Genomic DNA, 20,205 nt, shown 5'->3' with positions numbered 1-20,205 from the left:
TCATATCTTTATGTTTGAAGCCTGAAATGTGGCGAAAGGTTGCAAGATTCAAGGGGGCCGAATACTTTTGCAAGGCACTGTATATATATATATATATATATATATATATATATATATATAGAGAGAGAGAGAGAGAGAGAGAGAGAGAGAGAGAGAGAGAGAGAGAGAGAGAGTAGTATATAAGAGTTATATAAAAAATAAGTAATCTGGGTTTTATAAGGGAACGACTTTGAATTCTTTGATGCCGCTGCTCATGGAGACTCATACATGGCTAATGTAGTTGCCTGTTTTGGTTTTAGGTCGGTAGTCCTGCCAAGTATGAAGTCTATAGGCACGCTGTGCAAGACCCCTGAACCTGCAACCCCATCATGGGGGGGAGAGAGAGAAGAGAGAGAGAGAGAGAGAGAGAGAGAGAGAGAGAGAGAGAGAGAGAGAGAGAGAGAGAGAGAGAATGATATGAATGGGAAAGGCACCTCTGTAGGGCTGCCTTGTGTACCTCCTTTCCCCCTATAATTGATCTCGCCAAAATCCCATTTTGTGGTAGGCCGGAGCACTCCCATTCCCATTCATCATTGCCACCGCCACAGAGTCTTGGCTCGTGCACGCGCCTGGGTAGGGTGCGGGAACGCGCAACCAAAGCGCCTCCGAATGACAGAGTGAGGTGAGGGGCGACCAAACAAGCGAGGACGATGCATCTTTTACTTGCCATTTGCGCCACTTGGCCAACCTCGTTGCGTCGCGATCGGCATTGCTGGGAAAACGACACGAGTCCCTCGATCGATACTCGTCGATAATCGTAGACTACACGGCCCTCTGTGCTTTAGAAGACAAAGAAGCGTCCAACAGAGGTGATGAGTCTAGTCTCCAGGGCTCCTTAATCATTTTTACAGCTGCCGACCCATTTCGCTTACTTTGGACGGTTGGACAGATGCGGGAAAGCCACTTTCTTGGGAGAGTATGACCAACTCGTGTGGAGAGCGTGCGGCTGGAACGAAGTGTACTGACCGTGTCGTTGAAGGTGAGAACCAACATTGCCATGCATGGCCATTTGGAAATATAAAATGAAATTGTTATCCGTCATCATCATCATCTGATTTGAGCAGTAAGTTATGGCGTTAGTCCAAACAGGTGGTGTCCTGTTGGGAGACACGTGAACGCAGCATTCCTGTATACACTGAGCAAATATGACCTATTTGGTCGATTGCATTCAAATTGATTTTTGTTGGATGCAAGATGAAAAATGACCCAGTTAAGAGATGAAATAACACATTGACACGCAGCACACAACACTACCACCATCACCACCACAGTGAGCAGTACTGAGCCACGTGGCTGGGTGCAGGACGCACATCTCATATTTGATATAAGTTAGTCAAAAACAAACAAAAAAACTAAACCAAATGAACAAGATAGTGACTGACCTTTCATCATAAAGCTGCATTCTTGACAGGAAATGTGTCTCACTCCCTTACTGTGTTTCATCTGCTATAACCAAGGTTTTAAATGTTTTTTTGTTTTGTTTTTTTAAATATATATATATTAAAACCATTTTTTATTTGAGAAATTGTCTTGCAACAATCAGCAGTGCACATAAACATCTAAACAATTAGTTTTGTGCTCAGGTGTTGACACCTTTCAGTAAGAATCCTTTTAATGTTTACCTGAGCATGAGTATTCCGTATTACTCAGTTGTTGGTACCACAGCGTACAAACACCTTACCCTAGAGAAAGAAATCCCAATATGCACTGATTTGTCGTCATAGGAGGTAAGGTGCTGATTTAGCACAACTTTGGTATCTATATTTTCTGGTAAGCACCAACCAATATGACCGTGCTTGTATTTACTGCGTCTCATTCCAATCTGAGAGTTATCAGATTCTTCACCACTCTTTACATTGTTATAGTCTACTGGTATTCTTCACTGTGATTAGATACTATTGTAATTTAAGAGACATACAGTTTTTTTTTACAGAAATTTAAAACTGTTTTTATTGTAGAAGGGATTTTCATTGTATTATATTTTCATTCATTCATTCATCTTCTGAACCGCTTATCCTCACGAGGGTTGTGGGGGTGCTGGATTTATTTATTTTATTTCAGGAGATAGTTTTTTAGGAATAAAGGAATACAGAACTCTTGACATGTACTTTAACATCACTTTAGGTTGAAATCATCTGTCTCGGAGGGCTGGCTCTGTCTCATGCAAATAGGGAGCATGGCTTTTGACACTATCACAACTGGACGTGGAGTTAAGGCACAAATGTGTTGGAAACTCAGTAACTACATCTTGTGTTAAGATTTGCATTCTGTATACAGTAAATATTCATTAATATGAAGTGTCTTTGACAAGTAAACAATTATGATGACAAAATATTTAGACTGGCATATCTGAATATGACCCAAAGGAGTAACTCACCTATATTAATGTTGTTCTAGATAAAGAACATCATTAGGAGTTCTATATTATCATCCTGAAAATGTGTCGATATGTCAAATAGCATTGCAGAAGACATTCATGTCAATGCAAAGGCCATGAGTGCATTGCAAATAGAGTGGATGTCATGCAGCCATGTGTCACGTGACAAGGAGGCGCCTCCACCGTCGAGCTCAGTGTTTCGTGCGTGACATTTTGTGTGTCACACGTTTGCTTCTGTCATTTTGTGCTTTCCTTCCCTTGCCCACTCAACATGTAAACCACCATTCACATGCTGTTTGCTTTTGAATGCTGCTTGATACCTGCCCCAGGAAGTTTTTGTTTGTTTGTTTGTAACCTCATTGCATGACATTCTTGTCAACTAATACAACAACAACACAAAAATAGTTCTGCTTCAACCATTGATGTGAAACTAACAACATCAGTTGCAAATCCCTTGCAGTTGATTAAAACCTGAAAACAAGAAAGCATGGTGGATTTCATCCCTGAAGATGTTTTGCCACACCTTGACTGCAACTCAATTGTAAACCAGTTATGCTTTTTTTCTTCTCAAATCTTCTATTTAAACACTGTGCTGATCTCAAATCTGAAATGATGCAATGTCACAAACACAGGGTTCTGTTTTAGTGTTTCTGTAGCAAGCAAAATCGCCACCTACCCTACTGGCATATTTTTAAAAACACTAAAAGCATGTTTTGTATGTTTTTATGTTGCTACTGTACAAGGTGTCTCAGAAAAGTCCTAACTACAAACAATTAATTTCCTTTAAAATTATTACCATATAAATATGCTCTTGTCAAGATGCACAACACCGTAATGGAATGAGGCATGAGCACCTGTTATATTTGATTTCAGACCTGAAAATGTTTGCACAGTTTTTGTGCTGCTTCTCAGTTAATAATTCAAATATCTGCCGGAGCAGTGTAAATATGAATATTCACATTCTGTTGCTAAAATCAATTCAGATTTTCCAGCCTAGTTGGGGGTCTGTACTCAACCATGAGCTATTCTAGCTGCGGTGCCTTTGGTTGTGATGATGCTAACAAGGCAATAAGCATAGTGCATGTGTTTATAAATAACAGACTTGGTCGGCAAGTGTTGAGACAAAAACTCTGTGCCATATGGCTTGTAGTGATCCAACCTCACTCTTAGCTGGAGGTAGCTTTACATAAACAGGAAGAAAGCCTCGGGTTACATGATGGAAAATTCAACGACTTCCTCTCTGAGAATCTGGTGACTGTAACTGAGTGTTTACACTGTCCCACGGGGATAGCGAGCACTATATTGTATTCTGATGTGCGTCTTTAATACATCATTATTAGTAAATTGTCATCCTGTACATTTGTGTAGCTATCACACCGAAAGCTGCAAAGGAAATTGAAAAATAGAAGAATATAAAACAGAAAAAAATTTTGGGAAGCAGCGCACAAGCAGATTCTTCACAGTGGTCTGTCTCATAGCCCAACACGATGAAAGAATAGATGATCACAGTCCTGAGGACTTTGTGTTCATTGCAGAGTGTACAACCAAGTGGAAGCAATTAAATTAAAAGGGAAGCGTACCTCTGTGTACAATACTCATGATATTTCCTCTAGATCATTTAATCAGGACTGTTCCATTAAATGATATTCACCAGTGACTTGAATCAAATGTTAGCAGTATGGGACCATCCACTATGTAATATCTGATTCATTAGTTGCAGCTTTTATGACCTCGTTCTAGAATATGTGAATACCCGTCTTCCGCAGTCATAGGACATATGATAAAAAAAAAAAATCACAGGCAAAGTACTCTTCCTCTTGCCAAACAAATCCATCTCATACAGCTCCTGTTGATGTGCTGTATTTGCTGTGAGACGTTTTTACAGTGTGTTAGAGTTATTGAATGTCGAGCCATGCTTTCACCATCAGCTGTTGATACACCTTTTCGGTTAGGCATTTTTACATCCCACCCATCAAATATTAAATAATCCACATGAAAAAAAAAAAAATCACGCAGTTAATGTTACTAACATCTGTCATAGACTTCACCATCAGTTGACAAGACAGTCCCCACAAACATTGCGCCACGCCTTTCCGTTAGGGGCCAACCCAGGCAGAGCATTTGGCTTTCATTGTAATAAACTCAAACACACCTAGGTGGAAAAAGGACGAAATTTTTACTGCATACAAGCAGGCAGGAGTGTCTCAAGAGTGAGTTGGTCGAGGACTCAAGGTAATTATTGTATGAAATACCCCATGCATGCACTTTGAAACATTGTAAAAAAAAATGCAGGAAAAAATCGTAACTCATAAATCGTAAAAGCGTAACTTTAACTCGAAATATTTACCTAAAATGAATGATAGCTGCCTCTTTTTTTTTATTTCAACCAAGAATCTAGACTGTTCTATGTTCATATCTATAGAAATTCTGGGATGTACGCATTTATTAGGAATTTTCAACTTAAAAAGCTCTCTATTTTGTGATGGCCGCCACATTGGGTTTACACAATAGCGTCATTTTAGCTAATTTTAACTGCCCGCTTTTTGCTTTTAACAAAGAATCTAGACTGCTCAAGCGATAGAAATTGCAGGATGTACACATTTATTTACAAGAATTTAAAAAGGTCTTTGTTTTGTGATGGCCGCCATGTTGTATCCATACACAGTAGCGTAAGTTTACATTCTAATGATCAGGAGTTTTCGGCCTACTGCCCGTTTTAGTAGTAATTTAGAAATTTCTGCATCCATACAAAAAAAAAAAAAAATCGCATTTTATGTGTTTTATTTCATGTAACATTTCAATCTAAAAGCCAGATAGCCGGCAAGACGTTCCTTCGTGCTGGGGCAATAGTAACATCAGAATTCAACCTAAATACGTTGTGACTGTATATAGAAAAATGCAATATGTTGCTTATGTTGTGTAGAATTAAGATGAGATTGCATGCTTTCCTCAAGTATTAGTTGTTGAAAACTTGCACGAACAAAAAATAAGTTGCTTATTTGGGAAAAAAGCATGGGCTATTTAAAAAAAAATAAAAAATTTCATATTAAAATTTGCCGAAATATGTAAAAATAGCAACTTATTTTTACTTTACATTGCTAAAAAAAAGTCTGTGGCATACTGTGGATTCCTCCCTTCCCTAAATGAAAAGGACATATATTCAATCAATAATATATTCCATTTATCCTTACGAGGGTCACAGGGGTGCTGGAGCCTATCCCAGCTGGTGATGGGCAGAAATGGCTTTTTAAAAAATATTTTTCATTTTGATTAAAGCTTTAATTGGGCAAGAAAACTGAGAGCACATTCTCATTTGCAATACTTGCCTGGCAGCAGGTCTGTGCTTGTTAGCCACACCTGTAGCATCGATAATGAAACCCAGCCCAAACCACAGAAGACCAGACTGACTTGCCATGTATCCTGTACATGGCGAAAGTCTAGCTGGATTGCCAGGCTAGCTTTACACCAAGGGGTGTCGTCTTTTTTTGTCAATGTAGGCCTATTAAACTCTTTGAGACTTTTGTGACCAAAGGCTATTAGGGCTGCAGTAATGTATTATTTAGGTAATCGATTAATCTATCAATTAGTTACTTTGCATAATAGAGTAATCGGATTATGAACATTTAATGCATTGCAGAATAAATTCTAGGAGATCTAAAACAAATTAATGTTTATGCGTGCAATAATATTTATTTTGACTTGCTAAGATTACACTTTCAAAAGAGAAAAAAAAAATCCTGAGTGTTTCTTCAAACTATGCAGGATTGCACTTTCATTTTACAACAGCAATTAATGCATTTAAAAATTAATTAAACTACCTGAGCTTAGCCCCAAATGATATAAAATAAATAAATAAATGACAATCTAAGTACGACAAAAGAACATTTGGCTAACTTGCAAAGCAAAAGTCCGCCAGTTTAAATGCTAAAAAATGCTAACTTTTCTATCACAAAGCTCTTAACAAATTGTTTAGCCACATATTCCCACAAAAAAACTGCTAAATATACTTGTAAACTAAATTAATTATTATAATAATTATTAGCTCAAACAAAAACATACCTTATGCTGATCTCAACAGGGAACAGCTGGATTCAGCCATGTTAGGCGAGTTATGGCATATTCACTGTTGTCACTAGAGGGCAGTGTATCCACCCAAATCAATAAAACTAAATGCAACACTTACTAAACAAACCATTACAACCTCACTCAAATTAATCGAATCCTGGAAGCAGCAAAATTTGATTCAAAGCTTTTTTTCTCATTAAATTACTCGAGTTAATAGATTAATTGATGCAGTACTAAGGGCTACATAAACAAATGTGACATGACATGTATTTTATAAACACAATTTGTCAGGTATAGTGGAAAGAAATGTTGTTAAGTTAGGAACATGGTGGCCTGGTGATTATGATAACAATAGGGGGAGAAAAGGCAGGAACTGAAAACAAGCCACATTCTTCGGTTTCCTGTAATCACATTGTGCTGGGTAACGTGCAGGATAATGTGGTAAACCAAACATGTTTTACCTTCATTCAATGGTGGGAAAACATGATGCCCTTTACTCCAAATAACATGATGACATCATGGAGAAATATACACCATAAATGACAGCACTTAGCCCAGGGGACTCTAGCAAGTGTCTCCAGCTGCTAAAGAAGGATAATAATTAAGGTATGCAGTTTTCTTTTTTTTTTTTTTTTTTTTCCAAGAGTGTCATGTAAGTAGATCACTTGTGGAAATAAAATGAAGTGGACTGTTCGAAAAGCTGTAACATTCTTTTTTTTTAAGTTTCAAAGAGGTGTTACTGTTAACAAGAGTCCTAATGGCGCTTAATCCCAAGTGATCCTATTTCAGTGTGATCACATGAAATTTAAATTGGGAACCATATTCAGTTATGAAACCTTAGTTACAATCATTGAAAATACCATTTCGTGCATACATTTGGGAGAAACAGAAAGCCTCCCCAAATCATACCCTTCAGCCTGTGTCGGTCTTTGCGCAGGACAGTGAGTTAACAAGCAGGTCCTGCGCATGATTGGTTATGCACGAAGGCACCTCTGCTGGACTCTGATAACAGGCTAATGAGCGTTAGATTGATTGTATGGTGACCTCCGAGGACCGACCTAATCCCTTCTTCTGTGAAGGAGAGCTCTTCTGTGTCTGTCTGTGTGTGTGGGTGACACTAGGCACCACATGAAAACCTGCAATCCAAGCCTTCTTTCAAGTATCATATGGTAAACTCTTAAACAAACATTTTTCTTCATGCTATTATTGATTTTGAGATATTAACGTTTCCTTTTTTTTTTTTTTTTTTTTTTTTTTTTAAATAACGTGAAGTCACAGCCCCCCACATTGTCGAATTCACTCCAAACTGGTCGCAAACATTTGTGCTATGTTTGTGCTGCAATAATTACATTCAATTCATACAGGTGCCAAACATTGTTTATTTTTTTTGTTTTGTTTTACAAAGCGGTATTCTGCTTCGACCTTTGCACAATGTGTTCCTTCATATCAGAGGTCTGTCATAGTACAAAGATTGCACATGTAAAATCAACTGCAAAAAAATTTTGAATTATGCCCTTTGATTGGGACAATCACACCAGATATACCCTACTGAGGAAAATAATCACTTTTGGCCTGATTGATTATTGCTTCAAATATAACCACCAATTGATGCTATTTTTACATCTGGTTGATTGATGGTATTTTGTTTAAAAAAAAAATAAAAATAAATAAAAAGCTGAAGCTTTTTCTGACCAGTGATCAGAAACGGAAGATAGTTTGGTGGTGTGACTTGTAAGCAACATCCTTCAATGATTCCAAAGGGAGCTCAAGAATCTTTTTTGTGATAATTATTTCACAGCTGCTTGTAGCCATTGGATCTAAAAGAATAAATTTACTTGTTTTGCAACCACATCTCAAAGAAACTCCCATATACTATGTTGACAAGTGCATTGTTCCAGCATATTTAATCAGGTTTAAGCAGTAATTATTTAAAGTGCTTGAAGTCATTCTTTGTGAAAATCGTCTCTTCACAGAACCTCCATGTGTCTCTCTTATCATTCAAAACCTTGAAGTTGAAGTCTTGTAATTGTCAGTGCTGCTGGCTGGGTGCGGCAACATATTTGGCTTGGAGGCCCAGAGGATTGCGGATGATCAAGCTGTTAGATCAAATCGTGAGGATGCCAACAGTCAAGAATTGAAATTAAAGTTCTTCTCGCACTACTTCCATTACAATCTGCTATGAATGTCTCAAAGATTATGCACAAGGAAGGCAAATGTAGCTCAGTATATCACAGATTATAGTACACTGCATAACCCGCTCCAAAAGGTTTTTATAAAACTATGGTTTTGATCCTACTAAAATAAGTAAATAAGCTGCGAGATGCCAAAGACAAAAAATGTATCTCTGTATATTTTCGATATATATTGATTCATTCATTCTTCTTCTGGATCAGGTGCGTCTAGTCTTTCTGATCCGGAAACCGTGCGTCAAAGCATTCCCCTTCAGAATACAACATCCCCCACATTTGTTCTGTGGGTGAATTATGTAGAGAGGATGTAGTGGTCACTACACAAGCCCACCAGAATTCACCCACACAGGACGCCGGGCGTAACCCGGCCGAACGGAACGATCGGGCGGACTCCCAGGGCGCCAGGTGGAAAACGACCGAACGGAATGTCCGGGATGCCAGGCATGGGACGCTTGAACGGGATGAATCAGAGGACATCCGGGGCTGTCTAAGTCTACTGCTTTTCCTCACGAGGGTTGCTGGGGTGCTGTAGCCTATCCCACTTAACTATGGGCAGGACGCAGGGTACACCCTCAAGTTGTTGCCAGTCAATCGGAGGGCACATATTGACAAGCAATCTGTCACACTCACAATCACACCTATAGAGAATTTAGACTGTTTATGCCTACCAAGCATGTCTTTGGGGTTTGGTAGGTAACCGGAGTAGACGTAGAAAACCCAAGCACGCAGGAGGAGAACATGCATTCTCCACACAGGAAGGCCAGAGTCCAGGATTAAACCCTTGATGCCAGATCTGTGAGGTGGACATGCAAAGCACTCATCACTGTGCCACCTTACAGTTTATCCTAAATAAGGTTGTTGCAGGAACTTCCTGAGGTCAAGTCATTTTTCACACTAAATCACACAATTCAGTTCAGCGATCATTACTAAACGTTAACGTTATTTAACATTAAGTTATTAAACAACAGTACAGTATTTTAATAGAAAACATTTATATGACTGCTTATAACAGTGATACGCATTCTTTAGCCACTCATAAATTTGACCTCAAGCAATACACTTTGTGTATTTTAGTGTATTTTTGTAACCTGACCTGTTCAGCTGCTTGAAACGGAGAATTGGGATCTGAAAGTAGATGGATGGGTGGAAACGACTCCTTTAACAACCTTTACAAGACCAATGAACAAAAGAGAATGGCTCGTTTTCCACTACATTGGGGGTAAAGTGCATTGGGATGTCCAAACTCTTGTTGACATTACCCATAGCATTAGCTGGTCCCCAATCGCTCCCCTCTTCCCACTTTTCACGAACCATTTAAGCTACCACATATCCTGTTCCTTATTATGGCGGAGCCCTTCCCAACTGGCTAGTACAAGGGAATTTGTGACTAGTGTGTTAAAGGTAAAAGAACTAAGCAAGCTGCACGACCATTACGCTACCCATGTTTCTACTGAAGGTTTATCTACATACGGCAAGATTCATTTGCAATACGTATAACATTAATACATCTACACAGAAAAGAAAATTGTGTTGCTCTCCAGAGACTAGCCCTGAGAATATGCATAAAAAAATTCATGAAAGTTATATACCACTTTCACTAACATTTTTGTTACAGCATTAGTGGCATTTCTTGACAGAAGAAGCAAAAGTGAAGTGCATGCATGCTAAAAGCTTCAGCATAATCAATTCTATAACTCGGAGGACTTTTGAATGTTTTTTGTAGTATCTGCTAGTGTCCTACCAGCAAAACAGAATTTATACATTTGGTTCAAGCTGTGGTGCAGCGGCTCAGACCCCCACAAGCACCTGGAGACCCCTCGATCAAAGCTGGGATTTTTTCCTTACATCCCCCTACAGGGTTTGATGTTGTGAATGCTTTGTGATAGCTTTTTTTAACATTGTGTGTGTGTTTCCCCTTTGATTCTCTCCATTGGCAATACTGGTCAAGTGTCTTTTTATTGCCTCATCGAACCTTTTCTTTTAGTTTGTTCTGAGGCAATTTATCTATGAATTGTGTTTTTGCAATTTTTCCTTAACAAAGACTTGTCCAGTCAAAGGTGTCTACGAATCAGAGCTCAGATGACATAAAGACAGGTTAGGAGTTCCTCCCTGCCAGAATGCATGCGACGCATTGATTTATATGTGTCTTAAAAGTTCCCTGTGTAATCCCAACCTTCCCTCCAGGAAGAAATACCACTAAACACCATGATTGCATATTCTGGATTCAGTCAGGCTCATCAGAAATTGGAGGCCTGAAAGGGAAAATACTACCAAGACCGGTCGCTAGTCAATCCCAGGCCACATTAAGGCAATCATTTACCGGTGGATTCACACAATCACTGAGTGGGAAATGAACCCACATTGCTGGCCTGCTTGGAAGCCTCGCTAATGAACCACTACAGCATCAGTGACTCCTTCAAATCCTGGTTCTGAAAGAGAGGCGGTTTGATGGTGATGATGAAGCTGATGAGGTCATTTTCAGAGTCCCCTCTCAGGGGTTCTGCCCACAGCCCATATGAGTGTTTGGACAAGCCAAAAGACAGATAATGAATGTGACAACATGCCCTGGCTGTGTGGGAAGCATTTTTCACCCCACTGTGGGAGAGACATCATTCTTTATCTTCTGGTGCTTTGGCTTGTGTTTTGCTGTAAATAGGGTTTGAGAAGGAATCCCTCTCCGGCAGTGATATTAATCTACGTGATTAAAAAAAAAAATAATAATAATAATTTTTAAATTTATAGCTTGTTGTGACAGCATATTATTCTGTTTTGCTGTGCCTCACTCATACCCTTAGCTCTCAGTTATTTTCATTAATGCTGTACTACATACAGTATCTGTGATTTAGCCTTGGCCTTATTAGTCCACCATATGTGGAAAATAAAATGTGCAAATGAGAATATGCTCAGTTTGTGGTGACACGAAAACAAGCTCATATTAATGTTTTTTCCTGCAGTAGCAAAATGCTTTTTCATAACTATGCTATAATTTACACAATCATTTTCTTTGATGATTTCATGTTTCTTCAGTTAAATGTTATGAAGGAGGTAGGGCCGCTGGAAGTCACTCATAGCAGGGGGTGTTGAGGATCTTTTTTAGTTTTTCTCATCCCAAAAAAGCCGTTTCGGTCCAATGGCAATGGCAGTACACACACATGCTGGATAGTTTACGTACTACTTCTAGGCTACTACAAAGACAGCGTTCTATTTCACCTACGGTGTGTGTTAGAGTTTTTGTATTGGAAAAAAAAGTGCCTGTGTATTATAATTCAGCCCCCCACAGCTAGATGGCGCAATGACACACAAACATATTTGAAAACTTGAAGGCCCCAAAATACCCCCTTTTCACAAATAGCGCCTTATTCAACATGACCCGGTGTCAGGTGGTGACCATGTTATTCATGTACATATATATTGAATCCCCAAAGTTAAATATGCTATTGTTTCAATGTTTTATTTAATTCATTTATCCCCCCGCCAAAAAAAAAATCCACTGAACCACTTTTTTTCTCCCCAACACCAGGGGTGCTGCAACATGCTCAGCACCCCACTTCCCGCACCACTGGAGGGAGGGAATTATGAACAGTTCTAAACAGCAGTGGTAGAACTTCCAACCTACAGTGGTATGAAAAAGTATTCAAATTTAAATATTTTCAAAGCCAAAGCTGCTACCGACATAAAACCAAAACAGGCACCTACCTTAGCCTTATATGGGCCTCCATGAACAGCGGCATCAAAAAATTCAGTCGTTCCCTAATAAAATACTGATTAATCATTTTTAAAAAATATAAGTAACACAACTTAAAATGGCTATAAAAGTGTCAGATTTTACTCTCGATGGACAAAAATCACCAAATGCAGAGATAATCACCTATATATTCAGGATCAATAGCAATATTTGACATGTTATATACGTTTTTGACCAAGATAGCAACTTAATTATTTATTTATTTATTTATTTATATATGTTTTCAACAGCTAATAAATCACTCAATTTAACATCAGAAACTTAATACTTGAGGAAACATGCAGAAGCAATTGTAAATAAAATATAAATAGTTTATTAATAAATTCTATATACAATCACAACTTATTATAGGATAGAATAGAATAGCCCTTTATTATCATTATACACTGTATACTGTTAGCGAATGAGGCTAACGCCCGCCTGACGTATACTGAGCTTTTCTGGCGAAAATATACATGCTTAAATCCCAGAATTCTTCATAGATATGGATGTATAACAGTCTCGATTCTTGGTTAAAAGCAAAGAAACCGTGCAGTTAGCCTTTATTTTACGTACTGTATATTGTCAAAGTACAATGCTACTCTGTTAGCGAATGAGGCTAGCGGCCGCCTGGCGTAAACAGGGCTTTTCTGGCAAAAACTCTTGAGAAGAAATGCTTAAATCCCTGAATTTTTTTTATAGATATGGACGTAAAACTCAATTCTTGGTTGAAAGTAAAAAAAACGTGCAGGTAGCATTTATTTCGCGTAAATATTGCCAACTATGAGGCTAGTAAGTGACGAAAATTAGCCGCCTCTATGTGCAGACAAAAAAGAAAATTCCTGCGAACAAATGCTTCAATCATGCATGCATGGTACGAAAAATATAATATTTACCATGAATCCTCGAACAAATCACTCCTGAGACAACCCTTCCTGTTTATATGCGGTACAGCTTTCGTAGCTTTTCAAAAATCCAAGCTTGAATCCGACATGAGCGTATGCCGTCTTAGGCTATTATTAAATGAAGCTCGGCCCCCTCTGATAAAGCGTTACACAATGAATGACGGTATGTCACGTCAATAGGTAATGAAGTCTATGTCTGAACCTTTTGGAATTTCTCACATTTCTGCATAAAATCACCATCAAATGTGATCTGATCTTTGTCAAAATCACTTAGATGAAAAAACAGTGTCTGCTTTAACTAAAACCACCCAAACATTTATAGGTTTTCATTTTTTAATGAGGATAGCATGAAAACAATGACAGAATTGGGAAAATAAGTAAGTGAACCCTCTGCCTAATGAGACTTAAAGAGCAATTGAAACCAATTTTTACCACACAATTTAAGTCAGGTGTGTGCCCAATGTTGGTTGAGTGGTTTAAAGCTGCCCCACCCACTATAAAACACACACTTGGTAAGAAATGTTTTAATGAGAAGCATTGTCTGATATGCATCATGGCTCGGTCAAAAGACCTGCGATCAAGGATGGTTGATTTGTATAGAGCTGGGAAAGGATGCAAAACCATCTCTAAAAGTCTGGAAGTCATGGAAGTAGTCTACAAATGGAGAGAGTTTGGCACTGCTGTTTCTATCCCATGGAGTGGCCATCCACCAAAGATGACACCAAGATTTCAGCGCAGAATACTGAGAGAGGTAATAAAAGAACCCTAAAGTGTCTGCTAAAGACTTACAGAAACCACTGGCACAGTCCAATATCTCTGTGCACACATCCACTATGTTAAGCTATGGCCAAGAATAGTGTTCATGGGAGGACTCCATGGAGGAAGCCACGGGTGTCTAAAAAAAACATTGTTGCTCGTTTAATATTCGCAAAAAGGCACTTGGACACTCCACAGATGTTTTGGCAAAATATTTTGTGGACTGATGAAACCTAAAGTGAACTGTTTGGGAGTAATACACAACGTCACGTGTGGGGGGGAAAATGGAACAGCTCACCAACAGCAACACCTCATCCCCACCGTGAAGCATGGTGGAGGGAGCTTCATGATTTGGGGCTGTTTTGCTTCTTCAGGGACTGGACAACTTGAAATCATTAATTGAAGAATGAATTCAAAAGCTTTGCAGTAAAACCTGAAGCCGTCTGTCAGACAACTGAAGCGAAAAAGAGGATGGATGCTACAACAAGACAATGATCCAAAACACAGAATTAAATCCACTTCAGAATGGTTTCAGAAGAACAAAATTCAAGTTCTGGAGTTGCCAAGTCAAAGTCCAGACTTGAACCCCATTGAGATGCTGTGGCATGACCTAAACACAGCGATTCATGCCAGACATCCCAGGAATCTGACTGAACTACAGCAGTTTTGGAGAGAAGAATGGGCCAAAATTAGTCCTGATCCATCCTGATCGATGTGCCAGACTGATTTGCAGCTACAGGAAGCGTCTGTTTGAAGTTATCGCTGCCACAAAATATTAAATGTGTAATCTTTCATGGTTTGCATACTATCCTCATCAACATATGAAAACCTATAAATGTTTGGGTGCTTTTAGTTAAAGCAGACAAAGTTTTTTCATCTGTGTGATTTTGATAAAGATCAGATCGATGGTGATTTTATGCAGAAATGTGAGAAATTCCAAAAGGTTCAGATACTTTTTCATATCATTGTATAAGAGTTCAATTTTGTATGGGGTTAAGACTGCTCAGTCTGAACACATCCACATCCCATTGTGAAAAAGCTGTGCTCACTTGTGCAATCACATCTGTTGATTATGTATTGGGGGCATTAATTGTGGGGAAAAAAGTTTCAAATTGATTTAAAATGTTCATCATTTTTACACGTCAAATTCTACATTTTAAAGGGAACCTCGGACTTAAAAGACTTGTAGCCTCTAATGAGCCACAATTGTTCTCTTCTAAAACATGTTATTAGAAACACATAAAATATTGCCATTGATTCAAAAATCTATAATATTTAGTACATGTTTTGACCTACTGAGGGCGCCATGTATTAAGCACACAATGGATGCTCGGGGCAATGACCTGGATTGTCGCTGTCACTCGACGAGTACTACCGGGTTACTGCAATTCCGACGCGGCCAGACGTCCAACAGATGCGCTCATCGGTTAAAAGTGGCGAGTACTTACTATTTATGTTTTTATTGAGTCTTTTATTACATTTTCATTGTCTCAAAATACTCTTTGCGTGTGTTTCCCTCTCATATTTTTAAGCGTTGTGTTTTCTTGTGGTAGCTTTAAAGCAGATTGCTGATCTGTTGACAACATTAGTCACGTAGCATATTTAAACCACCCTTATTTTATACAACTACGTTTAAGTATTTTCTCAAGGCATCTTGTTCTGTCTGTATCCATGTAAACAAAACAAGTTGAAAGCGCACAGTAGTACTTTGGGTGTCAATTTCGCCTCCTGTGGGACGTTTCGCCAGTGTAGCAAATTTTGTCAGAATGCCGTTTATTTTTTCCTACTCTTGTGTTGTCTCATCCTGTCTTTCCTGTTCATTTTGCTTTCGCTGCTCATTTTGTGAAATATTGACAGTGCTGTCATGCTCATTAATGTTACTCTCGGGTTCAAATTGAAAGGGTTGAACAGATGACATGTTTATGTCGCTAGAGTCATACTCTGGAACCCCGGCAGTGTAACCATGTGACGTCACCGCCCTGCGACATCAACAACAATGGCGACCTACTACTTAAGCTAATTTTACAAATTGTATAAAAACGAAAACATCAAGAGGGGTTTCAATGCCAAATTTTTTTCACTTGTAATAACGTTTATCTTTTAAGAACTAAAAGTCTTTCTATCGGTGGATCCCTTTAACAACATTTTATGTCCACTGTAAATAGCTCATTTAATGGGCATGTGTACCACGTGATCTGATTCAAACTCGGTGTGACAGGATTTTCGTAACTTTAATGTATTTTCTTACTAACAGTTTGACATTTGGCTGTCGCTTGTGGCTCGTTTTGAAATAGTCCTGCTAACCGGTCACTGTTGTGTCTGAAAGACTGCAGACAAATGATTTTCTGTATTAACTGTAATAAAGTGCTGTGATTTAGGTAATTAGTTTGCTGGCAAGAAGGATTATGTCTGATGAAGGATTATTTTCAATTGGATTTACTAATGGCATTTGATTACATCATCACCCCCTCTCTATTTCTGATCCCCAGGCAACCAGCCCGGATCTGCCGCCCTCAACTACTAGCTTACCACTGCCGTGTCCTCGCCCTGGTGTGTCGTTCCTATGGAGAGTGCACGCCCACCCATGTAGGATGCCTGCCTCATCCGACACCCTGCGCTCCCTTCTGCCCATCTCCACCTCCTCCTTTTCCACGCGTGCGCCCGCTCTTGCCAACCATTCGTTGCGGCCCCCAAGGTCGTGCCTCGCCTCTCTGCAACGTGGCGGATGAGGCGACCACCATGAAGGATGACGTCATCAATGCCAACACGTTGGCTTGGCTGGTCTGCTCGGGCGTGTCCATCTTGGCCAACACATGGAGCATCCTCAGCGTCAGCGCCAAGCAGAAGAAGTGGAAGCCGTTGGAGTTCCTTATCTGCACACTGGCAGGAACACACATCCTCAATATGGCCATCCCCATCACAATGTACTGCGTCATTACGCTGCGCCGTCAACACTCCAACTACGAGTGGAATGAAGGCTTGTGCAAAGTTTTTGTATCAACTTTCTACACTCTCACATTGGTCACCTGCTTTTCTGTTACATCACTCTCTTACCACCGCATGTGGATGGTACGCTGGCCTGTCAACTACAGGTAAGATACCTACATTTTAACAACATTTTTGCTTTTTAAACCAATTAAAATTACCGTATTTTTCGGACTATAAGTCGCACCTGAGTATAAGTCGCACCAGCCATAAAATGCCCAAGGAAGAGGAAAAACACATAAATAAGTCGCACTGGAGTATAAGTTGGATTTTTGGGGGAAATTTACTTGATAAAATCCAACACATAGAACAGATATGTCATCTTGAAAGGTAATTTAAAATAAAAATACAATAGAGAACAATATGCTGAATAAGTGTACAGTATGACACTGTTACATGATGCATGAACAACGAAATGCGAACGTGGCCGGTATGTTAATGTAACATAGCTATTAAGAGTTAGTCAGATAACTATAGCATAAAGAACATGCTAACAAGTTTACCACACCATCAGTGTCACTCCAAAACACAAAGATAACATGTGAAAATATACAATAATGTGTTAATAATTTCACACATAAGTCGCTCCAGAGTATAAGTCGCACCCCCAGCTAAACTATGAAAAAAACTGCGACTTATAGTCCGAAAAATACGGTATATCCCAGCTAATGTTAAATAGATACTAAAGTAATGTTCCAATATCTTGAAATGTTTCAGGCATAGGATGGGTGAAATGGGAGTGTGCCCTGGTTTTTTTCTGTAGTTTTTTATTTGATTGCAATTGCGTTTGAAAAGGAATTTGTTCTGCAAACGGTAGGTTTTGAAATCGGTCACGGTGTGACGTCGCATCATGTCTTATTATGCAAGTACCTGCCTTCTTCATTCTTCCTCCAATATCGGTGGTGTCAGCACTCAGAAAATTTGTTTGGAGGTTGCCGCTTCCTGGTTCTTAACTGAGCCACGCCAAGCATACTGTGTATAAATAATGCAGCATTTAAATGTATACATGTGTATTAGTTCGATACTATTGTCACACGATCAGTTCCTGTCCTGTCACTTTTTTCCCACGACTTCCATCCCCTGCGTCTCTTTGCCGAGAGGCACTTTGCTCACCTTGTTTGCTGGTAAAAATCAGCGTTCTCGCCTGGTTCTCGATCAACTTTTTGTTTCTATTTCCTTTGCGTTATCTCCGGACGTCTAATACGATGATGGCCTCCAGCCTGCGTCTCCGCGATGTGTCAACACCACCAGACAAGTTGAAATTTAAATATTTGAACATTAAAATTTTAATACTACTTTTTTCTCATGCTTTGAACCCTGCAGCTTATAGTCCAATGTAGCTAATTAATGTATTTTTGCAATGTGCTCATATTTTTCGGATCAGATGATGTTCGCTTATGAGATAAAAAAAAAATAATAATAAATAAATAAATATATATATATATATATATATATCAGGGGTCGCGTTAACCGGAAATTTTCCGTCGTTGACCGGTTTTTTAAAACGGTGACGGAAAAAACTGAAGTCCGTCAGTCATTTTGACAGGTTGCAATTCACACCCCAGACCACAGGGTGGCGAGTTAGCATATTAATTAGCTATTGTCTCTCTTAATGCATGACGTCGTTGGCTATTCTGTCAGAATATTGTAGTGTAATCGGGGTCTGGCGGCGGCACCGTGATTGACACATCAACGCGAGGTTCTTATTGGTGCACCCGGTGTGCCAGCGCGTCATCCAATTGATGGACAAGATTGCCGCCTGTGTATAGACCCCAATCACATGACGTCACAACTCCGCCCCCCTGACCGGAGCCGCCATATTGTGTGTCAGCCCGTCATGTTTATACATTACCGCTACGTACATGCCTCCTATTACGGCGTGTTTTTCTGCTCGTTAATATTAATAATCAAAATGGTGAAGGCGTGTGTGGCGGTTGGTTGCTGTAACAGAGAAGATAGACGGAGAGACTCGAAGTTCTACCGTATTCTGAGAGACGCGAAGATGAGAGCGAGATGGACTGCTGTAATTCGACAAGAAATCTGGGCACCAAACGATCACCAGAGACTATGTAGGAGTCTTTTTATATCTGGTAAGATGCATTTAATATATATTTAGAAGATTTTGGGCTGACAACCACAATTAAGATCATTGTGTGACGTTGGTGATTGGGGTCTATATCGTTGCCTCCTTTTCTTTGGGGGCGGAGTTGTTGGCGGTAAGCAGAGTAAAAAAGGGAGAAAATACCACGACTTCCGTGTCTAATTTTTCGCCGCCAAGCAAGCGTTACAATATTAATTAAAAATGAATGAAAACTAAATACTATTGAATATGTCATCATTATCATTTTAAAAATTTAAGTGACGGGTAAAAATATATGTATATATAAAATGACCGGATTTTTATGACCCTGTCAGTCAAAATGACAGACAACGAAAATGTCTAGCGCAACCTCTGATATATATATATATATATATATATATATATATATATATATGGTATATAACATGGTATGTATTTTGGCCCATTCCTCCATGCAGACCTCCTCTAGAGCAGTGATGTTTTGGGGCTGTCGTTGGGTAACACGGACTTTCAACTCCTTCCACAGATTTTCTATGGGGTTGAGATCTGGAGACTGGCTAGGCCACTCTGGGACCTTGAAATGCTTCTTACGAAGCCACTCCTTTGTTGCCCTGGCTGTGTGTTTGGGATCATTGTTATGCTGAAAGACCCAGCCACATCTCATCTTTAATGCCCTTGCTGATGAAAGGAGATTTTCACTCAAAATCTCTCGATACATGGCCCCATTCATTCTTTCCTTTACACAGATCAGTCGTCCTGCTCCCTTTGCAGAAAAATAGCCCCAAAGCATGATGTTTCCACCCTCATGCTTCACAGTGGGTATGGTGTTCTTCGGATGGAATTCAGTATTCTTTCTCCTCCAAACACGAGAACTTGTGTTTCTACCAAAAAATTCTATTTTGGTTTCATCTGACCATAACACATTCTCCCAGTCCTCTTCTGGATCATCCAAATGCTCTCTAGCGAACCGCAGACGGGCCTGGACGTGTACTTTCTTCAGAAGGGTGACACATCTGGCAGTGCAGGATTTGAGTCCCTGGCGGCGCATTGTGTTACTGATAGTAGCTTTTGTTACTGTGGTCCCA

At 39.4% G+C, this 20,205-nt stretch overlaps 1 protein-coding gene across 1 annotated transcript in view; it reads left to right on the top strand.

The window, feature by feature from the left end:
- The first annotated feature begins 445 nt into the window (after positions 1 to 445).
- LOC130911877 (probable G-protein coupled receptor 153) overlaps positions 446 to 20,205 on the top strand; it is a 47,268-nt gene continuing 27,508 nt past the window's right edge. The window contains exons 1-2 of the mRNA XM_057829504.1: positions 446 to 1,018; positions 16,545 to 17,147. Of these exons, the coding sequence (XP_057685487.1) occupies positions 16,795 to 17,147 (353 nt within the window). The 5' untranslated portion in view covers positions 446 to 1,018; positions 16,545 to 16,794. The remainder of the gene's footprint in view (positions 1,019 to 16,544; positions 17,148 to 20,205) is intronic.

Source organism: Corythoichthys intestinalis, chromosome 2 (genome assembly GCF_030265065.1).
Source record: "Corythoichthys intestinalis isolate RoL2023-P3 chromosome 2, ASM3026506v1, whole genome shotgun sequence".
Taxonomy (NCBI): domain Eukaryota; kingdom Metazoa; phylum Chordata; class Actinopteri; order Syngnathiformes; family Syngnathidae; genus Corythoichthys; species Corythoichthys intestinalis.
This window is presented reverse-complemented; position numbering and strand designations above follow the sequence as displayed.